At 35.5% G+C, this 13,382-nt stretch overlaps 1 protein-coding gene across 1 annotated transcript; it reads right to left on the minus strand.

The window, feature by feature from the left end:
- Nucleotides 1-746: 746 nt before the first annotated feature.
- Sp7 (Serine protease 7) lies at nt 747-13,175 on the minus strand (the record flags this gene model as incomplete). The annotated part of the gene is made up of 4 exons (XM_017632275.1): nt 747-1,300; nt 1,737-2,023; nt 12,345-12,453; nt 12,716-13,175. Coding segments are annotated over 4 exons (1,161 nt in total), but the record flags the coding sequence as incomplete, so codon positions are not given.
- Between the last annotated feature and the right edge of the window lie 207 nt (nt 13,176-13,382).

Below are 13,382 nucleotides of genomic sequence, written 5' to 3' on the forward strand. Positions count from 1 at the left end.
ACACGGAGCAAAACTCTTTCGGCTTGTTGCTGAACATCGCCAAACTTTCCTTTGAAGTTATCACACGGTTGCGTTTATGGTCGAGTTTGAGCAAGCGTGGCAGCCATCGCGCAGATAGATGCCAATATATCCAGCCAGCTCACACACTTGCATTCTCCGATCGTCCGATATCATTTCTCTGCGATATGGACGTTCGGGGTCACTTGTGCTGGTAAAACTACAACGGAACCTACTAAATCACTTCTTAAACATTAAATTTGATGGTGCGGAATCCCCATAGTATTTAGGAGGCCTTTCCTTGGTTTTGGTAGTGGATATTTTATCCAACAAAATTATGCTTAATCAGAACACCAAATCAGCTCTTTCTGTTTGCAATGGCTATCAAATACAAACTAAAAGACGCTGTTTGTTCAAAATTTTTGCAGTAATCCATAAATCGATGGCAGTTGACGGCAACTATACACTGACATCTATGTACGAACATTTCTGAATAAAAAAGGAAATTTTCATCCTTTTGCAATTCAACGGCTTGGCATTTTGGTCATTTATATGCAGGACAGTAATGTTATTGTCACGCATGCGTAAATATGCTTGCCCGTTAATGCATTTTACATAATTACTCACGCAACTAAAAAGTTTTCGCATGGTCCAACGTGGCATAACGCACTGAAACCCCGCAATGCCAATAACCCAAGGTGTTAATGCAACGCACCGAACAGAGTTAATTGAATTTTTTATTGATTTTATACTTTTTATTAATTACCATTAACAACTTACGCATACAAAAGTATTTATGTTCATATTATTAACAGACTGACAATTCCATAAGATATAAAAATGCAAGCCAACATGCCGATGAAATTACATTTATACCATATGTATGTATGTATACATACAAACAAATGCTCAGAGCACTTGCTACCAAGTTTCAGCGCAGCATACCGTAAGCATATTGACTGTCTTTTGGGCCCACCTTTAGCAATATTGCACAACAGTTACGGCCGCAACGACTGCTCAATCCAATCCACGTAATCAGCAACACGCGTATATACCGCCGGCCATCCCTCCAGACCGCAACGATTGCCAAAAGACACAACACCCTCCAGGTACCAACGGTTGTTGGTACTTTGGCGCATCAATGGGCCACCAGAGTCGCCATCGCAGCTATCCTTGGAAAACTCACCGCCAGCGCAGAGCTGCGATGTAATCAGATTGACATTTCTTGATGAAAATTTACGTGCGCATGCATCATGATCCACAACTGGCACTGCCAATTCTTGCTTCACATTGCTCTGACGTGCTGTATGTAACAGCCAAGCGGGCAATCAGCATACATTTAAGGTCCAGCGAAGGGAATGCAATGCATACAAGCGAATGCCAGATGACCAGAAGAAAAAGAAGAGAAGAGCGCAAATAAACATTATAAAAGATGGTACATTGAACAATGACAATACGCATAAATGCAATAAAAATAAAAGTAAAAGTAAAATACTACATAAAATGGGCTGAATCAATATTGGTGTAGCGCGGGCGGCACGTCGATCTCCCTTGGTAACGTACCATAACGCACGCGTACGCCTCTATTCAATTCAATTCTTCTGTCCACCTACCTACATACATACATACATACATACATACTTGCCGTATCAACCCACTTACTTACTTATGTACATATGTATTTACTTACGTACTTACACGATGGCTTACATATTCACATGATTTACAGCGAAACTTACCGAGTAATGTGCGCCCCCAGCCGGCTACTGTAAGCAATTCGCCCACATTGATGGCCTGACGTGTGCTGGCCAACGGCAAGCAAACTGGCCTAATGAAATCCGAATATGTCACGTCCTCTGCCAGTCGTATGAGCGCAATATCATGATGACGGTTATTGTTGTTGGGCTGGTATTGTGGATGTGGGATCACCTGTTCGTAGCCCAATTTTACGACTTTGTTGTTGCAATCTTGTTGTATACAATCGATTTCTTTGCCGATATCATACTCGCCCAGATGTATGGTAGAGCTGCAAATGGTGCGGATTGTGAATACCGAATTTTCCGGTTTGACATCGGTAACAGATGACGACGGTAGGTAGAGGTTGGTGGTTTGTGGGTTTTGCGGATTCACAGGTTCGCAGAAAGAATGGTGGTAAAATTTAAATTGATCGCAAATTTGTTCAATCGTATATTAAAAGGAAAGAGAAAAAACAAAAAAAAAACAAAAAACGATATAATAAATGAAGTAAAATTTAAATGATGTACGGATATAATGTGGAGCGGAAAAGCAAGGAAAATGATGTGTAAACGTAGTGTAAATGGCCCAGATAAAATGAGGGCAGATAAACAATGTGAAATGCTGGTATGACAAGACAATGATGCCCAATGCGCATTTTTTAAATGAATGGGTAAACGAGAAATTGATGAAAAAGTGTTTTTTTTTTGCAACATTTACCGTTTGTCATGAAGGTTTATTAAAAAAAAGTATAACGCTTGTTTGTAAATTCAGGATATTTACAACAATCAGCAAAAAAAAACTATACTGAAGAATTTTAAATTTCAGTTTCCGAGCCCGCTAAAGTATAATCTATACATTGCATTAAAGAAATTAAGGAAAAATTTATATGCGGGTTATTGCACGAAATTTAATGTAGTTTTCACCGATGTATTGCTAGAGGTCAAACTTAAAATAAAAAAAAATAGAGAGTTGCCACCTGTTCGAAAATTGCAATTTAAGTAAATTGATAAGATGAAGTAAATTTTGCAATATGGCTGTCAAAAGAAATAGGTTAAAGAAGGCGTGCGGCCCAAAAAAAATATTTATGGAGGTTGCCACATGTTTAAAATTTTTAATGTAATTTAATGGATAAGCTAAATTAAATATTGCATTATAAGCATCAAACTGAAAAGGTTTAGAAAATCTTAATTCCGAAAATATATTTTAAAAGGGTTGCCACCAGTTTGAAAAATTTTATTTAATAAATTGATAAAATAAATGAAATATTAAAATGCGGGTATCAAGCAAAACAAAAATACTTTTAAACTTATCAAAAATCAACGCAATTTCTTAACCACTTGAAACCGCACTTTATTATATAAAAATTTTATATGTTTATTCAACTGTTTACCAAGATTTTTTTTTAATTGCTACTTTCTCTGAAATTTGCCTTAAAAAGATTAATGTAACCAAGTAAGAAGCCAGAACAATCTAAAATCGGTTAAGAATTAGAGCCTCTACGCTATTTTGAATCCCACTGTCCTATTTCAGACCACTGTGCGTCAGTATTCCTTGTGATATCTATTCTTCAGATCTTTTCATTTTCGTGAATGTATGTACATTCATATAATAGGTTGGCATTTTTAGTTTGACGAAANGTTAAGAATTAGAGCCTCTACGCTATTTTGAATCCCACTGTCCTATTTCAGACCACTGTGCGTCAGTATTCCTTGTGATATGTATTCTTCATTCGCATTACAATTACCTACTTTAACTTTTTTCCAGGTTTATTATTATTTATCATGTATGTATATGTAAATGAGAGTATACTATATACATATATGCATATGTACATGGTTTTGTTGGTAGTGTCATAACTTTCCACATGACTAAAATTTATCATATAATTAAGCCTAATATAATTCACTAAGTACTATATATACCGCTATTCTTTCATTAACTAAACACTGTCATATTGTACTGAAAAGANATTTATCATGTATGTATATGTAAATGAGAGTATACTATATACATATATGCGTACATGGTTTTGTTGGTAGTGTCATAACTTTCCACATGACTAAAATTTATCATAAGTTTCACTTTTGTAACAAAAAGTATCAAATGCGCGTGCTATTTCAGATAAATTGTTATTAAACAAATTATCAAATACATTTTTGATAAATTGAGTTTTCGGAAATCTATTAAAATTGAAGCAAATTTCTCAACATAACAACCATAATCAACACAAATTAAATTCCTCTTTTAATTACATTCATTAAACTAAAATACCATAAAAACCATATGAATGCGCCTTATTGCTAAGCATTCATTAGATTCTACCACTGTGGCCACCCAAAATTCCATTTAACTAGTTTTAAACCGTTTAGCAAATCAGAAATATTTATGTATTTATAATTTGCTGCAAAATGTATTTATGTTTAAGCTGTTAAAATATGATTTCAGCAAAAGTAGTTTAATGACACTACATTTTAGTCAACTATGTACATATGTACAAATATGTAGGTAACTATAAACATTCTGGGTATGGCTTTGGGCGGAAAGTTCATATACTCGAACATTTATGCATATGTATATACAAATGTACTTGAGTGTATTAAAGTATGCATATGTTGCATATATTTATTTTGGCTTTTAAATGGCAAAAGTTTCAAGGTTGAGGAATTATTTCAACCGCGTACGAATTGCTTCGCGTACGAATTGCTTGTGTTCGATAAAGCAATAAAGTCTGGAGATAAGAAAAAAGTTAAACAATGACAATGTAGGAAGTAAATATCGGTAAAATAAAATTTGGAGTTCCACATTATTGCTAATTGGTTGGCGGAGCGAAAGTGCACTTGCCTTGATTTCCGCCCAAATGAAGTGGCGTACAGTCTTGGAAGTAGGCACGTTTTTATCAGAATAGTGGTAAATATACTTTCCAAGTTATGGCATTAAGAAAGAGACCGCGCTATTAGGAAAAGTGCAAGTTTCCGGATTTTAACTTGTATTTTTGACGTAGAATACGTCTTACGTTTCGATGTGGAGGCTATGCTGAAATGTTGTAGTTGTAATTTTTAGAGCTTCACGAAAACGCTTATTTCACGAGAACTAGTGAAGCGATTTCAAAGAAAGGTATGCGGTTTCAAGGAAAAATTCTAAACCTATCGACGGGTATATTTACGTAAGTAATCGATTTGGTGTCTGTCGTAGAAACAACGGTAAATACTGGCTTATTTTGGGGTTAATTTTGAGCCTTTAAATGGCTCCAGCAGCTTATGATTTGCAGATATAGCTTTCATTTTCGGGATATAGATTCTCTGGCGCAGTAGAAACATTATCGTGTACAAATTTTATATAAATTTAACCAATATTGAGCATTTTAAGGTAAAAAAGTGTTGAAAAAATTTGCAAATTTTCTTTTTACAAAAACGCTCGAAAACCGCTCGATTTTGTTTGTTGNGGTTTACTTTCATTTGGTATATGGGAAGTATGGGTTGATATCTTCTAAGTATGTTTATTTTATTAGAATTCGATTTTCGGAATTCTCGGGACTTATCGATATATAATCGATATTTTATCCGTTTTGTTATCGATATTTTTATCGATTTCGCTATCGAAATTTTTTATCGATTTTTCTATCGAAATTTTTATCGATATTGTTATTGATTTTGCTATCGATATTTTCGGAAATTATCGATATAGTAAACGATATGTTTTATCGATTTTGTGATCGATATTTTAATCATTTTGTAATCGTTGTTTTTAATAGATTTTGTTATCGATATTTTTATCGATTTTGTTATCGATTTTTTTTCTTAGTGTGTGCTTTAATTTTTGACTTGGATGTGCTCTTAACCATACCACGTATTCTATGTTTAAACTTAGCGGCTGTGTCTCCGATACAGCTTGCAGACCAAGACGAAGGCGCTGGACTGTTCCTTTTTAGATTTGGTGTCGGATAACAGATTTGTAAATGAAAACTGCTTGTCAAACACAGCCTATGCTGGCGCTAATGCCTAAGCTCCAGTTGGTAAGCAACTTAAAGCTATAAGCGAACTTCTACGAACAATTCTGTAGAGGTTTGGACGAAGTGTAGCGGATTAAACGAAAATCCTGCTTAGACGGTCATAATTCTCTGCACGAATTAGAACAAAATTTTTCAATTCCTGATGAATCCAAAATTAGATAAAACTTGGAAATATACAAAGAGCGGCATACGTTTTCTTCGTGGAAGCGCTAACCCAACTAAGGCTCTCCATGGTATGCCTAATTTCACCTTCGCAGACCCTCATGGCAAGTTGCAATAACGTTAGACAAGTCGCCCTGGCAAATTTGGTGTGCAAAAGATTTGGTTACTTAAAAATACTACACCTTTTCCAACAGTATTTCAGAAAACCTCAAATGTATTTCAGAAAAGCGCAAATGTATTTCAGAAAAACACAAACGTATTTCAGAAAAACGCAATTGTATTTCAGAAAAGGCCAAATGTATTTCAGGAAACCTCAAATGTATTTCAGAAAAACGCAAATGTATTTCAGAAAAGGTCAAATGTATTTCAGAAAAACTCAAATGTATTTCAGAAAATTTCAAATGTATTTCAGAAAAACTCAAATGTATTTCAGAAAAACCCAAGTGTATTTCAGAAAAGGTCAAATGTATTTCAGAAAAACCCAAATGTATTTCAGAAAAAGGCAAATGTATTTCAGAAAAGGCCAAATGAAATTCAGAAAAACACAAATGTATTTCCGAAAAGCACAAATGTAATTCAGAAAAACACAAATGTATTTCAGAAGAATATTTTTAGAATATTTCCAAACTAGGTAAACTTTTGCAATGGCAAACCTCCGAGTGTATTTCTGCCCTGAAAAAGCTTGTCCTAAAATGCATTCGCCGTTCGGAGGCGGGGTAAAACTATACGTCCCTCCACTTTGTGTGACAACATCAAGGCGCACGCCACCAACTGGAGGAGAAGCTCGGCCAAATACTTAGCAAACTGTAAGCGCCATAATATTATATTATTATAAATCCATTTACAAATTAAACCTCTACCCTTCCATCTATTCTTGCTACGACCAATTGAATAAACCAGTGATAAACTTGAATAATGCAACACTTGTAACGGCGAGATTTTATTTACACATATGTATAAGTATTTATGTAGATGTACATACATACATATGTTTATTACATGCCAACAGGCATGTCGCGCAATGCCAAAGCATCTGCAAAAAAAATAGATGAGTGCTGAATAGCTCGAGCACAATCAGCAGTAGATATGGTTTCTTTCGCTTGCAGTATTATTTGTTCCATATACTGCAGTCGCCTTTCTACCACACCAGGTCCGTCCGCGGATGGAACGCCCATATTCGATTTTACATAATTCTTTACCTTAGCCCAAACATTTTCTATGGGGTTCAGCATGGGCGAGTATGGCCCCAGACGCAAAAGGGTGGGTGACCCATTACTACCCACCACTTGTTCAAGTCCCGCATGGCATGGTGCATTGTCGCAGACTAACACTAAATCGCTAAGTACGTTGCCCATGCTGGTCCATTTTTCAAAAAGTCCGCGGACCCACTCAGCGGCGCTCTCTTTTTTAAATGACCCGCGCCGCGTTTCCATGCTCAGTACACCGTATGTACTGATGGCTCCAATTAGGTGTACGTTGGGTCCCCTTGATGGTGGCAGCGTTAAAACCGCTCGTGTGCCAGACCGGGCGCGACCTTTTGTCCGACGGCAAAACAAATAAAAATTGGTTTCGTCCAAATATACAATTTGTTTGCCTTGCTGTATATATCCGCTCAACGCTGTCACGAATTCTGCGCGTTTGTTTTTATTTACGGCGGAATTCATGTTGGCAGGCATATTATGAACGTTTTTAATGGTATACAGCCTACCATCTAAATAATTAGCCACGGAAATTAGCCACGGAAGACTTGGAAATGTCTTTTTGCAACTCCGCTTGCACGTTTACGGCTATATTCTTCAGCGTTATAGTAGANAGACTTGGAAATGTCTTTTTGCAACTCCGCTTGCACTTTTACGGCTATATTCTTCAGCGTTATAGTAGGATCCTCTTCCACCCAACGTATTAACGTGTCGACCTCGTCTTCAGACAACCTTTTTTCATTCCCTCCTCCTCTTCGTTTGCTTTCTACTCTGCCTGATCGCACCCAAGTGTATGCCGTTTTGTAGTTGATTCCGAAGGACGATGCTAAGCTGCTCCAATCTTCCCCTTTTTTGGCAGCCTCAACAATGCGTGCGCGGTCGACTTCATTGTATACCGAATACTTTTTGCGTTCTACAATCTCGTTTTCTGTACCGGAGAAGATTAACATATACACATTATTCTAAAAATTTTTACATATAGAAACATATTTACGATAAGATAAAATTATGATTATTTAAAGACCATTTATATATACATATGTGTATTTGTACCATTCACATCTCCTCGATACATAGGACACTTATTGGACTCAATAATAGGACCGCTACACTTTTGGTGCAATAAGTGACCACATGGCAGTAGGCGAACCACCATTTGCCTGCGCATATCGGCCCTGCAAATTGCGCAGTTGTCCTTTAGCTCCATTTTTTAATTATATTATATATACTAATACTTAATTAGGCACAATTTTTGCACATATGTACGTATTTAGCTCTTTGCTGACTCGGAATACTTATGTATGTACATATGTATGTATTTTTTAGATGTTTAACGCCATGCCCAATTAAGTTTTTTTTTAGTTTTTCTGAAATACAGTTGAGCTTTTCTGAAATACATTTGCGTTTTTCTGAAATACATTTGTGCTTTTCTGAATTTCATTTGGTCTTTTCTGAAATACATTTGAAATTTTCTGAAATACATTTGAGTTTTTCTGAAATACATTTGACCTTTTCTGAAATACATTTGCGTTTTTCTGAAATACATTTGAGGTTTTCTGAAATACATTTGGCCTTTTCTGAAATACAATTGCGTTTTTCTGAAATACATTTGTGTTTTTCTGAAATACATTTGCGCTTTTCTGAAATACATTTGAGGTTTTCTGAAATACATTTGCGTTTTTCTGAAATACATTTGAGCTTTTCTGAAATACATTTGGGTTTGTCTGAAATACATTTGAGATTTTCTGAAATACATTTGAGGTTTTTTGAAATACATTTGGCCTTTTCTGAAATACATTTGTGTTTTTCTGAAATACTGTTGGAAAAGGTGTAGACATATTCCCAGCTAAGTTTAAGTTTCTACACTACACCATATTTACTTCCGCTTTGGAAATGACTCTTTAGCGGAGATAATTGGAATAAACTAGGGTCTTTGAACTCTACTCTAATTCTCCTTCTGTATTTACGGACAGCACTTAGCTGAATAAGAGGGTGGGAAGTGGTGTGCGTTTCAGGATGAGTTAACTGCATTTTAGTATATTTTCATAAACACTTTTTCGACTGTCTTTCATACTTAAACTCGTAAATAGTTTGACGTATTTACAGCTTTATAAATAAAATTAATTGGTTACATTTCTAGGGGCGTGCTCAACATCCAACCGAAAGAATATCACAACGGAAACTTCGCGCACTTGTGTGTAAAGACGTCCACTGTAAATTGAACGAACTTATCCTTATCTACTTGTTGGCTACAACTCTTAACTACTTTCAATATCTTCCCGATCTATGACAGCATACACAGCGGCTTCGCACTATTCACTATTGGAAATTTTAAAATGTCCAGGCATTATTTTCTAATCTTAAGTGGATTTCTCCACTTCGCTACAAATTATCTTAACGGGCTTAAATTGCATTGTTTGATCACAAAATTCAACTATATTTAACAAGCTCTAATTTTTAATATTTTTAAGAATCACCTACATGAGCAAATCTCACGACTTGTTACAGTTTTCGAGAAAAACGTGTTTTTGGTCGAAAATGGTGATACGGCTATCTTAGAAAATGAATTATCTTTAGTTTTGTATAACGAACAAGATTCCATCGAAAAATTGTATTTAAATGAAAAATTAAAAAGGCTGAAAAAAAAAACAAGTAAAAGCACCCACACGTACTCATATAACCGTAGTTGCGTATGTAACGTATACGCCCCGTCATCTAACACGTTTACTCGCACGTCTTAACTTAACTCGTGAGATTTGCTCCTATACTCATAGTTGATGCTGGGATTGATTTAAAGAGCTGCGTTTAGTCTATCATGTTTTTATACATTTTTTGAAAGTTTTTACTAGGAGACATGCATATATGAATTTTAATAAAGGCGCCTCTATAAAATTGCACAAATTCAGGTGCCCTTTCAGGCGCATTTATTTTGCGGGATTATTTTAATCGTTTACGGCATAAAACATTAAATAATTTGACAATTATGTATATACATTTTGTAAACACTGATCAGATATAGAAGACATAAAAATCGTACACCATAAAAAATATAAATCCCGATTTTTCAAACTGTTTGACCACCTCTAAAATAAGGCCTTGTTTGGAGATGCCACTCATTTTGAAAATGTTTTAATAGAACCTACATATTTGTTTAAGACCGAAGACCCAAAGAGAATAAGTAATACTCATAAAAAAAATAAAGCAGTTTTTGAGCATAAGAAGGTAGTAGCGGAAAACATTTTTAAGAGGGTGTTGCCACCTGTTGAATTTTGTTAATTTATGCACAGGTTATATGAAATAAAAAATAAGGGTGTCAAACTAAGGACTTTTAAGAAATCTTTAGTTTGAGCATTTTAATTTTTATCTGTTTGAATAGGATTGCCACCTATTAAAAAAGTGAAATCCAATTAGTTAATAAGTTGTATGAGTTATTAAAAGGTGGACATCAATCGAAATGGAATTGAAAGTTTATTTTATTTCTAAACTGTATTTAGGATAGCTGCCACGTTGCCATGAGTTAATGAAAATCTGTATCAGCGTCAGACGAAAGACATTAAAAAGATTTTGGTGTGAAAATACTTTTGAAGAAAGTTGCCACCTGTGTGAAAAGTCAAAATAACTTATCTTATACACAAATTGAACGAAGTATTAAAATATTAATGTCAAACGAAATAGTTAGCATGTTGCCACCTGTGTGAAAATTTCAGTTTAAGTAAATGGATAAGATAAAGTTAATATTACCATATGGCTATCAGAAGAGAGAGGTTTAAGAAGGCTTAAAGCCGAAAATATTTTTGTGGAAGGTTGCCACCTGTTTCAAATTTTTTATTTAATTTAACTAATTGGATAAATTAAATATTGCAATTCGGCTGTCAAACTAAAGAGGTTTGTGAAAGTTGACTGCCAAAAAGTTTTTGAGGAGGGTTGCCACCTATTCGAAAATTAATATTTACCTAACTATGTACATTTCAAAAACAAGTTGTCTAATTAAATAATTGACGGTAATTTGAAATTTGATAAAATGAAAACCCGATATAATGCAAAGCAGCTGGGCGGATTTAGAAGAAACACTTAGAATATGTAATAAAGTTTTTGAATGGGGTTGCCACCTGCTTAAAAAGTTAAATTAAAGTTTGGCATTTTAACGTTATGCTGGTTCGCTAGTTTTTTATAATTTATTTGTTAATTGATAATTTAAATTTAATTTTAAATTTATCAGTAAACGGGTTTCAGCGGTAAACGACATACTATGTAACGGCCCGTTATATTTATTAGGGGTTATAAGCAAATCAGAGTATCGTTGAACTAAACAAGAAGGTTCACTTGGAACAATTTTTTTGTGAAGAACATACAAAAATTTCGAAAAATATGTATATAAAAATAAAAAAACTAGATACAAATAATACAAAAACTCGAAAAAACTTGCATTTTATTTCATTTAATAGCCCTACGAAATGATTCCTGGCTATCTTATTCACTAATCGGTGCGCTTAATCCGAAATCGGAATATTTCGTTCTTAAGTCGTTTTGTATAATTTGGTGCTTGGAGGGTTAGAGAAATAATCTATTAAATTTTACTCTATGAGGGTCTCCAAAGATAAGAATTAATTTTAAGTATCCACTATTTTGCATTCGAAGCGGGTAGGTATATAGAAAATGTATGCTTTTCCTTTATCGAAAAGCAATCATTTATGGCTTACTTATTAAAATCTAGTTGCAGTAAAAGACATATAAATAGTACCTACAACAATACCAAAAATCTATGCTCTTAATTAAAAGCCTTTGAAGCTTAAAATCTTTTCCGCTTCTTCAGTTCCTTAATTCGGATTTCTTGCTCATCGTTACTGTATGCCCATGCTGGCATGTTGACATTCTTTCGACCAATAAGCAAAATGCTCATTTGCTTTGAAAATCAACATGCAGCAGACGAAGATTTCCATTTTCTTAATCTTACTGCACATAAAAAAAAAAAAACTAGTTGACAAAGTACGCAAACACAGTCTCGCATACATAGGTTAGTACAAACAAATGATGTTCTGAGCTGCAGAAAAAATGCGTAGGTATGTGTGTATGTGTGTAAGTATGCAAGTTTGTAAGCGATTTAGTATGTACATATGTATGCGTGTAAGTGTGTTAACATAAGGAATATGCATGTCTGTATATATATGTACTATGTATGTACGTGAGAGGACGTGCTTGTAATATTTGCCTTAAGTATGCCAGAGCACGCTTACACTTACAGTGGGCCAACTTCCGTTTCGATGGCGCCCACAACACAGTGGCCTGCTGTCAGCACATAGCGTTGATTTATCAAACTGCCGCCACAATTTAGTATGGGTTTGCCATTTTCTGCAAAGAAAAAAACCATTGGTGGGTAGGCACTGGGGAAAGTAACAAGATATATGTATAAACACAAATGAGAAGAATAAGAAGAGCAAGCAGAATAATGTAAGCATAAAAGACATTGAAATTCAAATCAATAACGGCGATTTAATCTACAACAAACACAACGAGCAGCAGCCGGAAAGTTGAAAGTGGTTTATCACCCATACACACACATGCCAACTTCGCAGACAAAAATACATACATACATACATATCTATGTACTTACTCTGTACGTATTCAAGCAGCACCATCCAGGGATATTGATCCAGTGCCGTATCTTTGCCATTGTAAATTTTATCATCCAGTGAATTTGGACCGCACGCAGGCGGCACCGGTAGCACATTTCCACGTCCATTGCTTGGTGCTGGCGGATTGACAGTCGATGGGCGGCTTGTTGTTGTTGTACTCGACGTTGTTGAGCCACTATTCGACGTAGTGAAACCTTTATCAGGCGTACAACAGACATACGGCGGCTGGCCATAACCATTGGTACATTGAGATTTCTGTAGGAATTCACGATCCGTTGGAGCGAGTTCGAAGCGTTGTACTACCTCAATAAGGCTGGGGCATTCGTAAATTGAGACACAATAACCCATTTTACGATTCGGATTGCGACAACGTGCTAGTAAATAAGCGTATAAGAGTTTAAAAATATTTATGTATGTATGTATGGGTAAATTGTAAAACTAAGAGCTATGAAAGAGAAAATTAAATGAGCATATGAAATTGGTGAAGCGTGAGATTGACGGCGAATGAGCATGCGCTAAAATGAGAAAATTTCCCAAAACTTCGCAAACGAAACGAAGCATTTGGCGAGCGCTAGCACATGCTAACTGCCAGCAGTAGCATCGCAGGCGTGGGGTCGCGAGGGGCGGCGGGGGGGCGCAGCATCT

This window comes from Rhagoletis zephyria, unplaced genomic scaffold, assembly GCF_001687245.7.
Source record: "Rhagoletis zephyria isolate East Lansing unplaced genomic scaffold, Rhagoletis_zephyria_1.1 Rzeph_scaffold_09891, whole genome shotgun sequence".
NCBI lineage: Eukaryota > Metazoa > Arthropoda > Insecta > Diptera > Tephritidae > Rhagoletis > Rhagoletis zephyria.